This window comes from Melopsittacus undulatus, chromosome 16 (genome assembly GCF_012275295.1).
Source record: "Melopsittacus undulatus isolate bMelUnd1 chromosome 16, bMelUnd1.mat.Z, whole genome shotgun sequence".
Classification (NCBI taxonomy): Eukaryota; Metazoa; Chordata; class Aves; order Psittaciformes; family Psittaculidae; genus Melopsittacus; species Melopsittacus undulatus.
In genome coordinates, this window is record NC_047542.1 from 3708510 (window position 1) to 3724451 (window position 15942).

The following is a 15942-nucleotide window of genomic DNA, read 5'->3' on the forward strand; positions in this document are numbered from 1 at the left end:
GGTGTGGAAAGCCTGAGCCCCTCTTTCTACAGCAATTTATAACCAGAGCCTTCAGCTCCTCACCTTCTCCAGCAAACACTCCCAAACACATTCCCCAGGGCTAAGTCCACAGTATTCAAGCCCTTCTGGTCCCAACCATCCCAGCAGCCAGGCTGGAAATGGGAAGGAACCAGCAGAGATAGCTGCAGGTGATGACTGGGTCATCATTAGCACATAGGCTGTGCCAGTGCTCATTATGGGGAGTGTGCTCATTAACGGGGCACAGCCTACCGGTGGTATTAAAGCATCATCCTGACCCATCCCATCTGGTAGGAGCAGAGCTGGTGTCCAGACTGATCCTGCAAGGGGTGAGGCATCAGGTGAGCAGTGAGGTTTGTCCCTGAGCAGAGCAGTGCAAGAGAGAAGGGCAGCGTGATGTTGGCAATGCAAGTTCTCCTCACACGGTGCTGGCAGCCAATGGGAGCTGTTGCTGTCACCCCAGCACAGCAGGAGCACCTCCCTGCCTTGTACGTGTTGGGCTTTTCTGATGGACAACACGAGTTCCCCTTCATTTGCTGGAGTGTTTTATGGCACCTGAGAATCCTCTTGCACTCCTGTAATGGATTTTCCCTTTCCAATTTCCTGTCCTCATTGTTACCCCTTAGGGAGGTGTGGACACATTACAGATAAGATCCTTAACTCCTGGCAGGTTGATGGGGCCACAGATTACTACAGAGTCTCTTCTTCATCTCTGCAGCAGCTGCTATAAGGCATTCCCTGTTTGTCAGGGATGGCAAAACTAGCTGCAGCAGCACATTTCTCTCCTTGTCTAGCTCTTCATGCTAGAAGAAGTGTAAGAAGGGCTGGTATCCCTCAGCTAATGGGCAACTGAGGCCAAACAGCTTGTGCAACCTTGCCCAGGGGGATCTATAATGCACCCAGAGCACTCTGCAAAGGAGCCCATCCTCTGGAAGAACACTCTCGACACAGCCAGGTTTGTACTGCATGTACCATTTTTATTTTCATGTATATATATATTACATCATTTAAAACAGAACACTTGTGAAAGAAATGGTTTTAGTTAAAAGGAACCCACCACACTCCTCACAGCCTCTTTGCCTGCCATTTAGAGATGCCCTGCACTGGGGAAAGGCTGGCCTGCAGACTGAGTGTTCCCCATCTCTGCTGCTACTGGGACAACTCTTCCTGTCCTCCTCCTAGAAAGAAAAGGTGTTTTGCAGTCCCTCCCCTCCAGAGTCAGTGCAAAGCTCTATTGCTCCATCACACACCCCATCCCCTTCCTCCAGTGCTGGGGCTCCCTGGAGGGATAGAGAAAGGAGCTGGGGAAGGGGCTGTATGAACCCAAATGATGCACAGAGCAATCCCCTCCTGGTAAACAGCCAGGGCAGAGCCTCCTCCTCACCTTCAGCCTTGGTTTTCTCCTTGGGGGCTTCCCAGCCCCATTTCCCTTCCTCACCAGGGCAAAAGCCAAAGCCCCGGGGCAGTCACTAGGCTGGAGGATGCTGTCCCTGCATCCCACACAACATGTGGCTGGGTTGGTTGGTGGTTAAAATGTTCACATTCGTGAAGAATATCATAGTCACTGAGGGCTTTTTCCCTGCAGAATAAAGTGGCTGATTCAGCCCTGTAAGAGGAGGTTGGGGTTATCCTAAAGACGTAGTTTTACCTAGAGCTCTTGCTGCTAGATAACGAAGCACTGCTCCTGGCATGGCCAGGCCCACGGCAGAAGCCTTCTGCACACAGACACAGTGGTACCTGCTCCAGACACCTGCTGAGTGGGGCTTCGAGGTAGATGCCTGCTGTGGCTCTGGAGCATGGGCTCCTGGGGATGGCCAAGGCCTCTCATCTGGGTCACTGTAGCCCACCCTGCTGTAGGCAGTGCCAGGAGGGCAGAGGGAGGCAATAGACAGATCCTGAGACAATCCTCCCTGCAAATCCCCTGAGAAAATGGATAAATGGAAACTTCCCTTTGCTACAGCACCTTTTAAAGGTTCTATTCTCTGTCCTGGTGCCACAGACTTCACTAAGGCTCCATCACCTACTATAAAGCTGACAAACATTCTTTAGAGTCTCCTGGGCTTGCAGTGAACCACTTTGATGTGGAAGATGAGAACCGATTAGAAGCAGCACAGCTCTGTGTGCAAGCCCAAGTGCTCTCCATCCGTTAGAGTTCTGCGAGGGTGAAGCAGTGAATGGAAGCTGATGTGCTGTTTGCTGTCCTCTGAGAGAGTCCTGCTGCAGTCACAACCGACCAGAGAACCGGCCTAGAGAACGGGACTGTCAATGGGGCTGATGAAGAGAAAGGGAAACCAACAGTGGGCAGTTTGCTTTCATCGTGGCAAAAAGGCTCCATCTGGTGGTGTTTTCCCCCAGAAAAGAAGGGAAGGAGCAGGGATGGGAAGGAGCAGGGATGGGAAGCTGCAGCTGAGAGCACTTGGTTGCATTGGCTCCCACCAGAGAAGAGGGTTGAGGAAATCTCAAGGTGAGTGAACGGGGGGTAAATGAAGTTGTGTGTGGATGAGTGCAGAGGGGACAGTGGTGGTCCAAGGGAGTCAGCACGGCCACCGAACAGCATGGACAGACCATGGGAGACCTGTGCTGCTCAGCACAGGTGAAAAATCAACCAACAGAGAGATCTATAGAGAAGGAATATCATAGCAAACATTTTAATGCCTTTCTATGAAGCACAGCCCAGGGAAAGGGATACTGCAGAAACAGGGTCAAAATGACAAGCACAGAAAAGACCCTGATATGGAAACAGGTTGAAAAGTCTCCTGTTCCGTGAAGGGAGGCAGGAACATGAGGGATGTAAGTGTTATAATGTTATGGCTGGTTCTGCTAAGCCTCTGCAGCAGCCAGAAGGGATGCGAGGGGTCCTGCCTCTGTGCTTGGACAGGATGTGTAGTAACAAGCTTCAACTGCAGCAAGGCATGGAGGGGAAACCTTACCTAAAGATTAAGGTAGGAAGCGATGGGGAGGCAATGCTGGAGGGTGTAGGAACAGGTTAGGCAGCTGTCTGTCAGGAGTGCCTTTCCTATGTGGGCAGATGGGCTGCTCTCAACATCTGACCCCATTGGGCTCTCTCGGTGTGTCCAGTCTCTGGGGCTCTGACTGCACTGGGAGAGGAGCCTGGGTCCAGGAGCACTGCTCACCTCCTAGCTCCAAGGTCCCTCCGTTCTCCCTCCCCAAGCTGCTGACCTGCTCTAGGGGATGGAGGGGTGAGTTTGGCTCAGAAGGAACCAGTCACAGTTTCAAGCCTTAGAGTCACCTGGTCAAAAGAACAGAGCTAACCATGCTGAGGTACTCTCCAGTTTGTAAAGACAGAAAGATCTGAGGTGTGAGAGTGGGTCCTGCTCCTGTCCCACTCCCCAAAGTCATGTTAACCATTAGTCATGAACAGAACAAGGTCAAGGCACTTCCCAAAGATGCTGTTCCCAGAAGAGGCAGCTATAAAGCACCACAGCCCTGGGCTCAAGGGCAGCGTGCCTGCACCATCCTGCCCAGCTGAGCTCAGGAGGCAAACAGCTGCTCTAGGGGGGAGCTGCAACTCCAGGGCTCCCATTGAGACCAAGGGAGACCAACTGGTCACAGTTGGGCTGCTCATCTGCCAGCATCTGAAGCTACAGAGTGGAAGCAGAAGGGGAGGGAGGGCAGGCAGCCTGCCAGCACCAACCATCAGCCACCCCACAGCCTGTAGTGTTTGGAAACCTGCTGGTGCTCCCCAGGTGTGAGCTCATGGAGGGCTGCGAGGCTGCACCCAGCACCCACATCAGCCGTGGGAGAGCAGCAGGTCTCCAGGGTCAGGCGTTGGAACCAGCACTGCCATGGATTGTCAGAGCAGGCAGTGGGATCCTTTCCAAGGGGTAGGGATACTTGTTGAAAGGGAAGGCTCAAGTAGTTGGGCTCAGGAACAGAGGGAAGACAAAAGCAAGCCCCACATGTGCTCATGCTGGCTTGCCCCTCCTGTGCCTTACAGACAGCAACTGCAGCGCCCAAGGCTGCAATCCCTCTTCGAAGGCATGGGCTTGAGGAGAGCCATCAGCAAACAGGGAGCTCCATGCCTGCCCCAAGGAGCAGACGGGACCCACACGTGGGCATCCCCACAACACCCTTGCTCCTCCAGCGGAGCCTGCTCTGCCTCAGTGCCCCATGCAGGGAGCACCGCAGAGATGCTCTGTCCACAGCAGCTGAGTGAGGCACGAAACAGACAATAGAGTTGAACCTTCCCTCCCTCCCTCTGCTTCTCTCCATAGTTCCTGGTGGTGTCTGCGTGGATGGCAGAGACCCTGGGCCCTGCGGCGGGTCTCATGTCCAAGCTGCTCTCTTTTGGAGGTTCCTCAAATCCCCCCTCTCTTGAGAAACATCAATGCAGAGCAGAGATTTGAGAGAGCTTGGCCGGACCCCCCCAGCCTCTGCCACCACCTCGGTTAGGGCCTGAAGAAGCGTCGTACCACTAAATGTCCCACCATGACCAGGGCCACCACCACCAGCATGTACTTCATGTAAACATTGTCCAGGTCGAGTGCAGCCGCCTAATGGGAAACAGAGAAGAACCAGAGCATGTTAGACCCACCGGGGCCACCCCACAGTCCCCACCTCTCACTGTCCTCATCCCCAATCCCACCGGCCCCATCCTCACCCATCCTCCCTGCTGAGCGATCCACTGGGCAATGCGGTTCCGGAGCATGAACTCCACGACGCAGCGGCCGATCCAGCGCAGGAAGCCGGTCCAGCCTTGCTGGTAGACGTGGATGGCCATGCGGTAGCCGAAGCCCAGCAGCGCGATCACCCGGCCCCAGTTAATGCCGCTCTCGAACAAGCTGGAAGGAAGCCGATGGTCTGAGTCAATCCCTGCTTGGCTCCGAGCTCCCTGCTCTCAGCATCCCCAGGATGAGGGCTCTCAGGTGGTGCCACTCGCAGAGCAGGCCTGAGGATGCTGCTCTATCCCTTGAGCAGCATCACAGCCGCTCGCAGTGGTTTTGTGGCTAAGGGACATGTGGCCACCCGCAACCAGAGCAGAACAAGCACAGCCTTGTTGATGACCACTGCTTGCCTCAGCTGGGAGGTTGGGGATGTCCTGGGGAAAAGGAGTTTCCAAATCCTGTCTACACAGCTACAGCCCCTGCATTGCTGCAGAGGATGTTCAGTGATGGCTGCTGCTGACCTGCCACCTTCCTGCCTCTAAACACAGAGCACTGCAGCTGCCTGGATGTCCCCTGCTTTCATGGGCAAGGGATTAACAAGGGAAGGTGAAACCAGTGGTGGTTTAAGCTGTTGGGCTGTAGCTGCAGCCAGCTCAGTAGCTGATACACATGTGGCCAGGAGCAGGATGCTACCCATGCGTCCCAAAGCATCCCTGGCTTGTGCGGTCATACCTGGAGGTAAGGACGTTTAATTATATCTGAAGACAAGTACATTAGAGCAAGATTTTCCCTTTTCCTCCACAAACTCCTCCAAGACCAAAGCCTGACCTTTCCTTAGACTGATTATCCCAAGGGCTGGAGGGGCTCCAAAACGTGCCTGCTCCTGATCCAGGTTTTGGCTGTGGTGGGCACGGATGCACTGCTGTGGGCAGGTTGGGCACTGAGTTATCTGGACCAGTCTTTGCAGGTGTGTTTCCTGGTTTCCAGCCAGTCAAGCAAGAAGGAAAGCAAATGGCACAACAGAAGGAGTAGGCTCAGGCCCTGTGTGTTAACGTGGTGCCCTGTCCTCGCCTGCACAGGCAAAGGGAACCGTCTCTGCAGAGCCTTGGTGAGGAGATGCCACCGTGTAGGTGGCTGAAGGGGCAGTCAGAGCTCGGAGGGGACAAGAGAAGCACAGAGAGGGACAGAGGTTAATTCCTAAGGGATAATTTACCTGTTTGCGGTGCCTGAACCGCCTCAGGCTGGCAAAGCGGTGAGAGCAGCAGCGGCTTCCCAAGGACAGGGAGCAGGAAGAGGACAGAGAGAGGCAGTTAGACACAAACACAAGGGTGCGCAGGGATGGGGCTGTGCCAGAGGACCTGGGAACACAGAGAGCCCAGTGCCAATCCTGGCTCTGGCAGAGGTGGGCTGGTCTGCATGACCCTGGGCACACGGTTTAATGTGCTGTGTCTTGTCTTCCCCACAGAGACAGGGCTGTAGGGAACCCCTTGATGGCCACCTTGGTCCAAGGCTCTATCTCAGGCAACCAAGGCAATAAATTGTCCAGGTCTTTGCCTGTGCTCTTCACCCTGTTGCTGTGTTTGAGGGAGGTGGGTGAGCATCACCTGTGCAAGGCGGCTATGGGCTCTGCAAGCCTGTGGAGCATCCCCCATCCCGAGTGCGTCCAATCCTGCTCTGTGTGGACCATGCCAAGGGCAGTGAGTACCTGCCTGGGCCCACAGCCTGCAGCTGCCTTTGCTCTGTGCCTCATCGGGCCTGGCTCAGGGCTGCAAGTGGCAGTGGGAGCACCAGTGGGTCTGCCTCGGTCCAGCTGGGACATTCACTTGGCTACTGATGCATGGGCTGCACATCCCAAGCACATCCCCCAGGCTGTGCCAGCTTGTGCAAGGACTGCGAGACGATGGCCAGGTGAGGACTGTCCAAAACAGGAGGAGGAGCAGACAGGCAGGAACCACAGGAACCCTCATGGGCTGGGAGCCGAGCCCAGGGACAGTGGACAGGGCATGGACAGGGTGCAGAGCACAGCGCAAGGGTCTCACTGCATCCCTCTGACCTTCCCTTCCTGCTCCTCTCCAGGAGGAGGTGCCCAGCCCATGCTGAGGGTGCTGGGGCCTTACCTGGAGGCTATTCGGGTGAAGCACTCATAGGCATTCTCCTTGGTGGGCTGCAGGGACTTCAGCAGGCAGCGGAACTCTGCATCGTACCGCTTGTTGATGTCGTCGCCAATGATGGCCAAGCGCTGGCCCACCTGGCTCCCGGTGCTGCCCGGGGAGCACAGACAGGTCAGTGGGGCTGGGACATGGGGGGTCTGTCCCAGAGCTGGGATGGGGTTAAAGGATGTGCGCACGGTTGGGATCAGTTTTACCTGCCCAGCTCCCCCTCAATGTCCATGATCTCCTGGTCCACGGGCACCTCCTCCCCTCGCTCCTCTCTCTCCTGCTCGTAGCGGTAGAAGGCATAGCTCCGAAACACCTCCTCCGTCTCCTCGGCCACCTGGTCCTCTGAGAGAGACAAGAGAATCACAGAAGAGTTAGGGTTGGAAAGCACCTATAGATCATCCAGCTCCAGCCTCCAAAGAAGCCAAGGGAGAAGCTCATCTCCTGTTTTTCCCAAGCTGGGAAGAGATCATTCCCTTATTTTCAGCCTAAACTCGTGCTCTTTGTATTAACATCGGCCTTTTGGAGTGACACAAAAAGAACCCAACAAAACTTAGCTCCCAGAAAATCAGTTCTGCAGCCAGATGTTGTTCTTGGGGGCACAAACCCACCTTTGGAATCCATTTCTGGCAGGAGGCAGCTACAGAACCATCACACAAACCAGACGTTCAAGTGCTTGTGCTTGCCAGTGTGCTTTTACCTCTCAATAAGGGCATTGCTGAGCACAAACCAGTTCAGGAATCTCAGATCCAAACCCAGACTGGAGGCCAGGCTCAGTCTAGGGCTGCCCATCAGCACCTCAGCCAAACAAACTTGTTTTTCAGTGTCACCAACGATCGAGCCCTTGCACAGCACCAGCAGTGATGCAGGGAGCAAAGTGTAATGGTTTAGTGTAGTTCCTTGCTGATTCAATCGCACATCACCAGTCTCACATTCCCAGCAGCAGCAATGCCAGGGCAGGGTTTGAACATGTGCTTGGGCAGGAACAGAAAGGAGAAGAGCTTCTGAACAACCCATAAACTCTTGACCAGGGACGTGACTCCCCATCCTGTGCTTGAGAGCAGATGAACAGCCAGGTGATAACACCTGCTCTGCCCCTCGAGCTGCATCCCAGCAGTGACCGATACCTTATCACAGGCATTGCATTGCTCCCGGTGGGTCTAACATTGCTCTGTCACGGGATGTCTTTGATTAGAGCTGGGTTTGAGCTGGCTGGAAGCAATCCGGTTTAGAGCACTGGTTCCCAAACAGCCAGTGGTAACGCGGCTCTTCCCTGGGTCTGTTTCAGGAGGCGAAATTTGCAGTGGACAGAAATGGTGTGGAGGGATCTGATCCCTACTCCTTTGGGTGTATCACCATGCAGGACAGAGATTCACAGACACTACATGTGGTACAACACCCAGGTACGTGAGCTTTGCAGCTAAACCCTGTCCCACCATCCCACTACACCCACCAACTCAACTGGCCAGGCCATTCTCTGGCCACTGGAAATCGCATTTCCAATGCAGGGATGCTCCTGCCCGAGCCACATCCTATGGCTGGGATGTGAGGACACAACTGTCCTGGTGATGCTGCCCAGTAAACCCCTGGATCCAAGAACATACCACACTGCTCATGGCAGAGTCTTCCTGGTTGGTCACATCCACGTGGCTTCAGGGAGATAGGCCCAGCCCCGGATGGGGTGCGGGAAAGGGAGAGGACCGGACTTGTCGTGCGGAGACTCAGGTTACAGGGAGTGCAGGTTGGGTAAATAAAGGTGAGGGGGATGAGGAGCCCCAGCCCCAGCCCCAACCCCAGCCCCAGCCCTGGTGTTTTCAGGGAATGGCTTTTGTTTTGCAGGCATGGGTTTATTTGGTGGTAAATAAATCCCACCTCAGGCTGGAGCCGGTGACGGCACCGAGAGCCAGAAACGAAACCGACTGACTCACAGTTTCAGTGAGGCCGTGCAAACAGTGCGAGAACAAAGAGGAAATGAGGGTACCAAAAACCCCCTGCTTTGATTACCTCAGGCGCTGCTTTTAGTAACACAGGGACAAGAGGAGGCATCTTTGACCCCAGCACCCGCTGGGGCTCTGTCTCTTCCAGTCAAAGAGGATCTGGACCAAAACTGGCCTTGGGGACTCCCAGTACCAGCAGTGGAAGGAGGGGGAGCTCCTCTGGGATCTTTGCTCTCCCTGGGGGATCCTCAGGGCTGTGTTAGGGGCTCACAAGCTGCTGTGAGCCCCATGTGCCAGGGAGAACCTGCCCTCATGGAGCAGTGACCTCACTGTCAGCATCCAGACCGAGAGCCCCTTGCCTGGACCCACACCACAGGCACCACTGACTGAACCCCAGCCAGTCTCCAACATGCAACACCTGCATTCCTGTGCAAGATCCTTTACTTCTCACCATTCCCATCTCCCGGGGAGCAGCTGCAGTAAAACCTGGCAGCTCTTACCAAAGTTATCCATCAGACCTTGTTACAACTAAATAGCCCTGCTAGAGACTGTAATAATGACAGATGCAACCTGGCAGCATCCCTGTCGAGCTCAGGAGACAGGCAGTAACTACGCCGAGAGGTGCATCTGTTTGCACAGAGGGAGACATCAAGCCTGGAAACAGCAACAGGCTCCAAAGGGAGAAAATAGCTCCAGGGAACCAAGAACAGGCTCTGGAGATTTCTGCCTTGAGGGGAAGCTCGACTACACCTCTTGCAGCTGCAATTCCAGTGTGGGATGCGCTCTGTGTTAGTGGATTTGGGTTACCTTCCACCTCTGTGCATCCGCTTGCCTGTCAACAGCGATGCCATCAGCATCAGAGGCTGATCAGCCTCATGCTGCACACAGGGACAGTCCTGCACAACTCACACTTGAGAGCAGAGGTGTGTGGTGCTGCCCAAGCTGAGCCCTGTCCCACACTTGCGCATCCACTGCCCTGCATCCAGCGGATGCTCGGAGGGATGGGCACCTCAAACCTGGAACTCGAGCTCCCTCTGTGCCAGCAAGTGTTTTATGAAAGAGCTTTTGGGGCATCCTTTGCAGGCCAGAACAAAGGAGCCATGGGGCAATTCTATAGCAGAGTTGGTACCCAGCACAGCCCTGGGAAACCAGGTATATGGTGACGCAGTTCAGTGGGAAGTCCAATGCTCTGTGTCTGTGCTGGAGATAGGATCTGTCGGGCACCAGACAGAAGGATGTTTGACTGTCTTTGGTTGCTCTACAGAATGTACGAGAACCCAGGCTTAAACAGGCAGCTCAGGTTTTCCCTACTCATTCTGCAGGTCGTTCTGGTGATGAGGACACATTGATGCTCGCAGATGCAGAACTAACGTCCCTCGGTGATTCTTTATCAGTCAGGACTTGCTTCACACGCAACACCAAGTCCAGAGCTACGACAAACAACCAAGGACCAAACCTCACACCTCTCTAGGTACGTTACATGAGTACTAAACACACACAGATGACAGAGCCCAAGTAATCTGGCCCTGCACACTGTGCATCAGGGTGGCTCCTGCCTTTGTCTACAATGCCCTAAAACCATCAAAGTGCAAATTGCCACCTAGCCTAGACAGAAACAGCAGCACCTTACCCATACCCTAAGCACTGGCTGGCAGGACAAGAATGATGCTCAAGCAGATCCTTGAGCTCTGCACTCCCTACTACAGCTGAGGACAAACAAAGGGAGCAAGCGAGCCCTAAGTGAAAGCCAGGTTAATGCCTGTTGACAAAAGCCTTCCGCCCCGTAATGCCATCGCATGTGTGGGTGGAAGCTGCACGTTTCTGCTCTCAATGCAGGCTCTGGCCTAAGAGGCGTCAGAGATCCCACCTCCAGATTCCAGATGGAGCACCTGACTTTCGGGAAGCAGCGGGATGCCCGTACTTCCAGTAAGTGTTGCAAGCGCACAGGAAGTGTGACTGTAAACCAGTGTGGTTAGAGCTCAGGCCCGATCCTCTCACTGGTTTTCACATCAGCATCTCATTGGCCTCGACAGGAAATCAGCATACGTAAACAGCTGCTCTTATTTATTTCTATTCCTTGTAGACTTTGCTATGGAAGGAAGGGGTATTTCTGCATCCAGTGTGCTCGTGCAGGATCTAGCACGAATGATACTGTGAGATGGAGAGGAGTCCAGGCAGTGCCAGAGTCTAAATAACATTATCAGGGCAATAAAACCAGCTCTGAGCTGGATCAGAGCTCAGATACATAAACAGCCAGGGACAGTGTCTAATCTCCACTATTGACAGACCGCAGTGACTCAGCCATATTTACAAGTCCACCTTCAGAACAGGTTAAGAAGTCTCCTGTGTTCAGTCGCTCTCTGTGCAGCGGCATTTTAGCACTTAGAGGTGAAATGGGAGCTGAGGTTTCTCCTGGAATCCTTTCGGCCCCGATCCCAGTTTCACCCATTGCTGTGAGACGCAATTACACAGTCTGCTGGGCTCTGCACACACGTAATGCCTTGAGCTGCTGCTGGTGGTACCTGTTCATCACTGCTCTGCCAGGGCACCCAGTGACCCGCTTCCACCCTGCGGCACCACTGAACCCAGCTCCAAGAGCAGGACTGTTTCCCACTGTATTTTCAACACCCAGCACCTTTCTCTTAGGGAAGGGAAAGTGAATGACTCCAGGCACCAGCCCCACAGCTCCCTGAGCACTATTTGCTCAGTGCCTTTCAAGCCCCCCTTGCTGCCCACCGTACTGATCCAATGCCAAGCATCTCCCGCAAGCACTGAGAATGTGCTCTCCTGGTTCAGTTCAGCACAGCTTCATGGAGCTGGTTTGTTATCTTGGTCTTGCAAAGGGCTGTGGCAGTACGAAAATCCCCATCTTTCCATAGAAACACTGCAGGGGAAGGGAATCCTTCCTCCCCTGAACATCACAGCAACCTTTTTACCTGAGTTGAGCTCCTGTGACGGCCTCTGCCTGTTGCTTCCCCGCCGTCTCCAGCCCCTCGGCGGGTTACCCTCGTTCCCTGAGGCCATTGCAGAGATGCTCGGGTGGATTGGCTTTACCTGGAACAATGACAGACAGTAGGTGACCCAGGTGATGAGCAGCCAGCACAGCCCCTGGCTCCCTGAGCCCCACTGGGCTCAAATACATCAATACTTGTCCCTCAGCACAGGCAAGTGGTCAGAGGAGCAATGGTCCCTGGTTATAGCTGCCAGCAACCTGGCTCCTCCCACACCAGGTCCCTTGGCTCAGTTTCTCCTCTCTTCCTGACTCTCCTTACTAACGTGTTTGCAGATGGTCACACACCAGACAAGGAAACTCACCCAGCTCCCTGCCCCACTTCACCTCCTCATCCTCGCTGGAAACCTGCTGGCCTGCTCAGCAAGCACCATGGGCTCTTGCTCAGCCTGGACCACAGCAGCAGCTTCAGGATGGGATGAAAGCAAAGATCCCAGCCCAAAGGGCTCCTTGACTCCCTGTCTCCACCAGGAGAAGGTGTTGGAGCTGACCCTTGATGCTTCACTGCTGCTTGTGACAGCTCGGAGCACAGCAGAAGCAAACCAATGCATGGCCACAGTGACCTGCCATGACAAACCTCCACAAGGGATGAGCTCCAGCTTTCCTAAATCCAGAGGCTTCAGTTCCACCTGATCTCTGTGTTCTGGCTCTGAGCTCCTCTCAGAATAACAAACAAGAACCAAACACACAGCTCACCATGCCCCAAACTTCCCAGGTACCCTAAGCCCAGCCCTGCAGATGAGGACTCACTGCAGTTCATCACCCTGTCCTCACCCCTGCTTTGAGAGAGGAGGAAGTGGGGCCACGCAGCTGTGGTCAGGGCGGAAGAGATCACTGCAGCTCCGAGCATGCCAGTACTTGTTCAGGCTGCTCCCAGGCTGAGCTGCTGGGGGTTCTGATTCACACCAGGTCTCAAGTCATGAAGACACGTTGAGACCCTGGAATCTCAACTGTATCCCAGGCAAAAATAAGAGCAGTGTTGGTTATGGATAAAGAACCACCTGAGCCAGAGTTAGAGGTACAACACATGGTTGGTACTTGGAACCTCACACTGAAGATCATCATAAGAAAACAGAGGTTGAGCCCAGAAGCAGCACTGGGAAGTACAGCCGGCAGCCAAGGTGGGAAGGGGGCCTGGAAGCGTAAAGCTCATGGGCCTGGTGTGGAAAGCCACTGTGTATTTGAGTAGCTGCATCCAGGGAGCCCCAGCCGCAGCCACGCACAGATGGGGACACTGCTTGTTGCTCCATCCCTCCGAGGACAGGAATTCCCTTTTCTTCCCCAACCTCCAGCATCCCTATTCCAGGAAAAGCTGCAAGTGTGATGAGGGTCATCAGTAAAGCCAGGAAGAGGTTGGCTCCCACTCACCCAGCCCAGCAGAGCCCCACGCTCAGAGCTGCTCCTCTCCTTTTCCGCTCTGCAATGGGATGCGGTGGAGGCAGCTCAGCGAGTGCTGTGAGCGGATGCACGTGCCTCCATCCCCTCCTCCACAGAGGAAACCCTCCTGCACTGCCTCCTGCTATCCCCAGTGCTCTCGGGCACTCAGCAAGGCTCCATCCGCAGCCCACTTTGGTGCCTCTCGAGGGGAGGCAGGACCACACTCGGGGCAACCAAAGCCCCGTCCTCCCCGGGAGCTGTGCTCAGTGCTGGGGAGGATGTGGACAAGGCAGCCAAAGAGTTCAGCTGCCTCCGGAGCCGCTGTAGTTAGGTCTGCACTTCACACTTCACATGAGCCCACTGCCCAAACCCCAGCTCTGACAGGGAAATCCTGATGCACAAAGGGAGCCTGGTGAGCAGAGCCGGGCACAGAGCAGTGACGGCCTCAAGGATCCTCCACGCTGCTGCCTGGCGAACCCTTCGGAAACAGCAGGTTCAACTGGGGCTGTCATGTGAAAGGAGCTTTCATTTTCGGTTTCCCTCTCCATGTGCCCTGCAGCGTTTTCTGCTCTTGCAACACAGGATCCCACAGCCCCTTTGCACACACCACAGCCGGGACCAGCAGCTATGCCCCAGTGCTGTGCTGCTGCTCCCTGAGAGCCCCTAAAGTCCCACTCCTACAAGCCAAGGGAATTCCCACTGCCAGGCTCTGCTGGGGGGCCAAGCACTTAGGACCACCCTCTCTAGTACCAAGAGTGATGCTGCCCACATTCCTCCTGCTTCCCAGCCCAATGCCCCTTTGGAAAAACATCTTCACCCAAAGGGTTGTCAAGCACTGGAACAGGCTGCCCAGGACACTGGTGGAGGGATCTGAAAGATGTATAGATATGGCACAGGGTTTGGTGGTGGCCTCGGCAATGCTCAGTTAATGGTTGGACTCAATGATCTTTATTAAAGGAAGGTCTTTTCCCACCTAAACAATTCCATGATTCTATAGTTTGTCCTATTCCCCCTTTGCTATGAGGAGGTGATGCTGGAAGAGAGCAGGGAAGGGTGTGGAACAGGATATGGCACCCACGCACTCAAAGACAGCCCAAGGCTGCAGAAAGTGAAGGCTCTCCAGGACTTGGGATGAGGCTCCCAGAGGGACTGGGTAGCTGCAGCTTAGGGGGAGCAAGGTCTAACCCTCAGCAGCTGCTAGAAGATCCAGCTCCCCACTGACCTTCTGCTCTCGTGGGAGGCTGCAAAGGGTTAAAAGCAGCAGAAAGCACCTGGGAGGTGGAATCAGCAACACCTCCAAGATGGGCACAGGAGTCTTATCTTTCTTAATGAGTAGAGGCCATGCAGAGAACCAGCCTTCCTGGAAACAGCCAGGCTTTTCTAATAAAAAAGAAGACCTTTGCCTCAGCTGGTTCTTGTTTCATTCTCATCTCTTTTCCTTAAAGGTCTTTGACATGTTTCATGGGTGTCCTTAGGACACACTCACTAATCTCCTAATGCTTCTGCAAGGGAAAGAGCTTGAGCCCTGGGTGCAGGAAGAATGGTGGGACTGGCCTTAGAGCAGGAGGCAGATCTGCATGCTGCAGGAGCAGCCATAACCCTATGAATAAGCCTGGCTATGGGGCTCTGAAGTCATCCCCTGACAAGTTATGAAGATCCGGCTCCAGGAAACGCGTGGAGCATCCTCTGGGACGAGCATTTTGCAGGTCTGGCCTTGGGCCTCTGCATGGGAGGGATTCCATCACGTGGCATGCCTGGGATCGTGCTCCCCAGGGCAGGGATCCTGTAGGATTCCTGTGCCCTGCTGCCATCCCGGTATGGACCAGGGAGAATCCTCCCGCCTGGCCTAGGGGAGCAAACAGGTGAGTTTGCCCAGTTTAACCACTGTTTGCCCAGTTTAACCACTGTTTGCCCACTTCAGTGTTAACCCAAGCCCACAGATCCACACGTGCTGTGCCCGACGCCGCAGCCCAGAGTCGGACCTTGGTCACCGTCACCCTGGTCCTCACTCTGGCACATCGCTTCCCACTGAGTGCAATGGGACACACTGGGACAGCCACGAGCCCCTCAGCCCGAGCGTGTGGATGCTGCTGTGGCCATCACGGCCGCGGCCTTACAAGGGCAGAATTCACACACACACACACCCCCCCCCCGTTGGGGAAACGGTACTAAAAGAAGCGATATTCTCTCTATGGGGCAGCGATCGGCTCAGGGGAGCGCATCCAGCCCCGGCACCCGCGGACTGCTGCTCCCCGGGCTGCTTTATCCCCATTCCCGGGGCGGTGCAGGATGAGGCCCCGCCGCTCTGTCTCCCCCCCCCTCCGTCTTGCTGGGGCTCCCGCATCCCTCCCCCAGGTCACCGCAGCCGCGGCCGGGCCCGGTGGGAAGGGATAACCCATCCCCGAGGGGGGGTCCCGGTACTCACCCGTCCCGGCGGGGCCCAGGCTGCGGTGTCCGGGCACTAACGCATCCCGGCGGGCAGCGGCTCCATCCCTCCGCCTCCCTTCCTGCCTGCTCCGAGCGCGGCGCGGGGAAAGGAAGCGAACAGGGCCGGGGAGGAGGAGAGAGAAAGAAACCAGCCCAGAAACCCAGCCCAGGACCATTGACGCCGGAGGAGCCGGGCGGGCTCAGGCTCCCTCTACAGGCGCCTTCCCCGGCTGGAGAGCGCTGCGGGCACGGACACGATCGCTTCCCATCCTGCCCCATCCAACCGCACCCAGGCACTGGTTTGCCGTGGTCCAGAGAATCGTTTAAGTTGAAGGGACTCCAAAGCTCCTCCAGCTCCAACCCCTGCCATGGGCAGGGACCCCTTCCACTGG

General features: G+C 55.3%; 1 protein-coding gene across 1 annotated transcript; it reads right to left on the reverse strand.

The window, feature by feature from the left end:
- Positions 1–968: 968 nt before the first annotated feature.
- On the reverse strand, positions 969–15699 carry BAK1 (BCL2 antagonist/killer 1). Its single transcript, XM_034069915.1, has 6 exons — positions 15549–15699; positions 11673–11790; positions 7009–7144; positions 6761–6904; positions 4640–4820; positions 969–4532 (listed from the first exon to the last, which is right to left on the reverse strand). The coding sequence occupies exons 2-6, from the start codon at positions 11758–11760 to the stop codon at positions 4428–4430; spliced, it is 654 nt and encodes a 217-aa protein (XP_033925806.1). The 5' UTR covers positions 11761–11790; positions 15549–15699; the 3' UTR covers positions 969–4427.
- Positions 15700–15942: the final 243 nt, after the last annotated feature.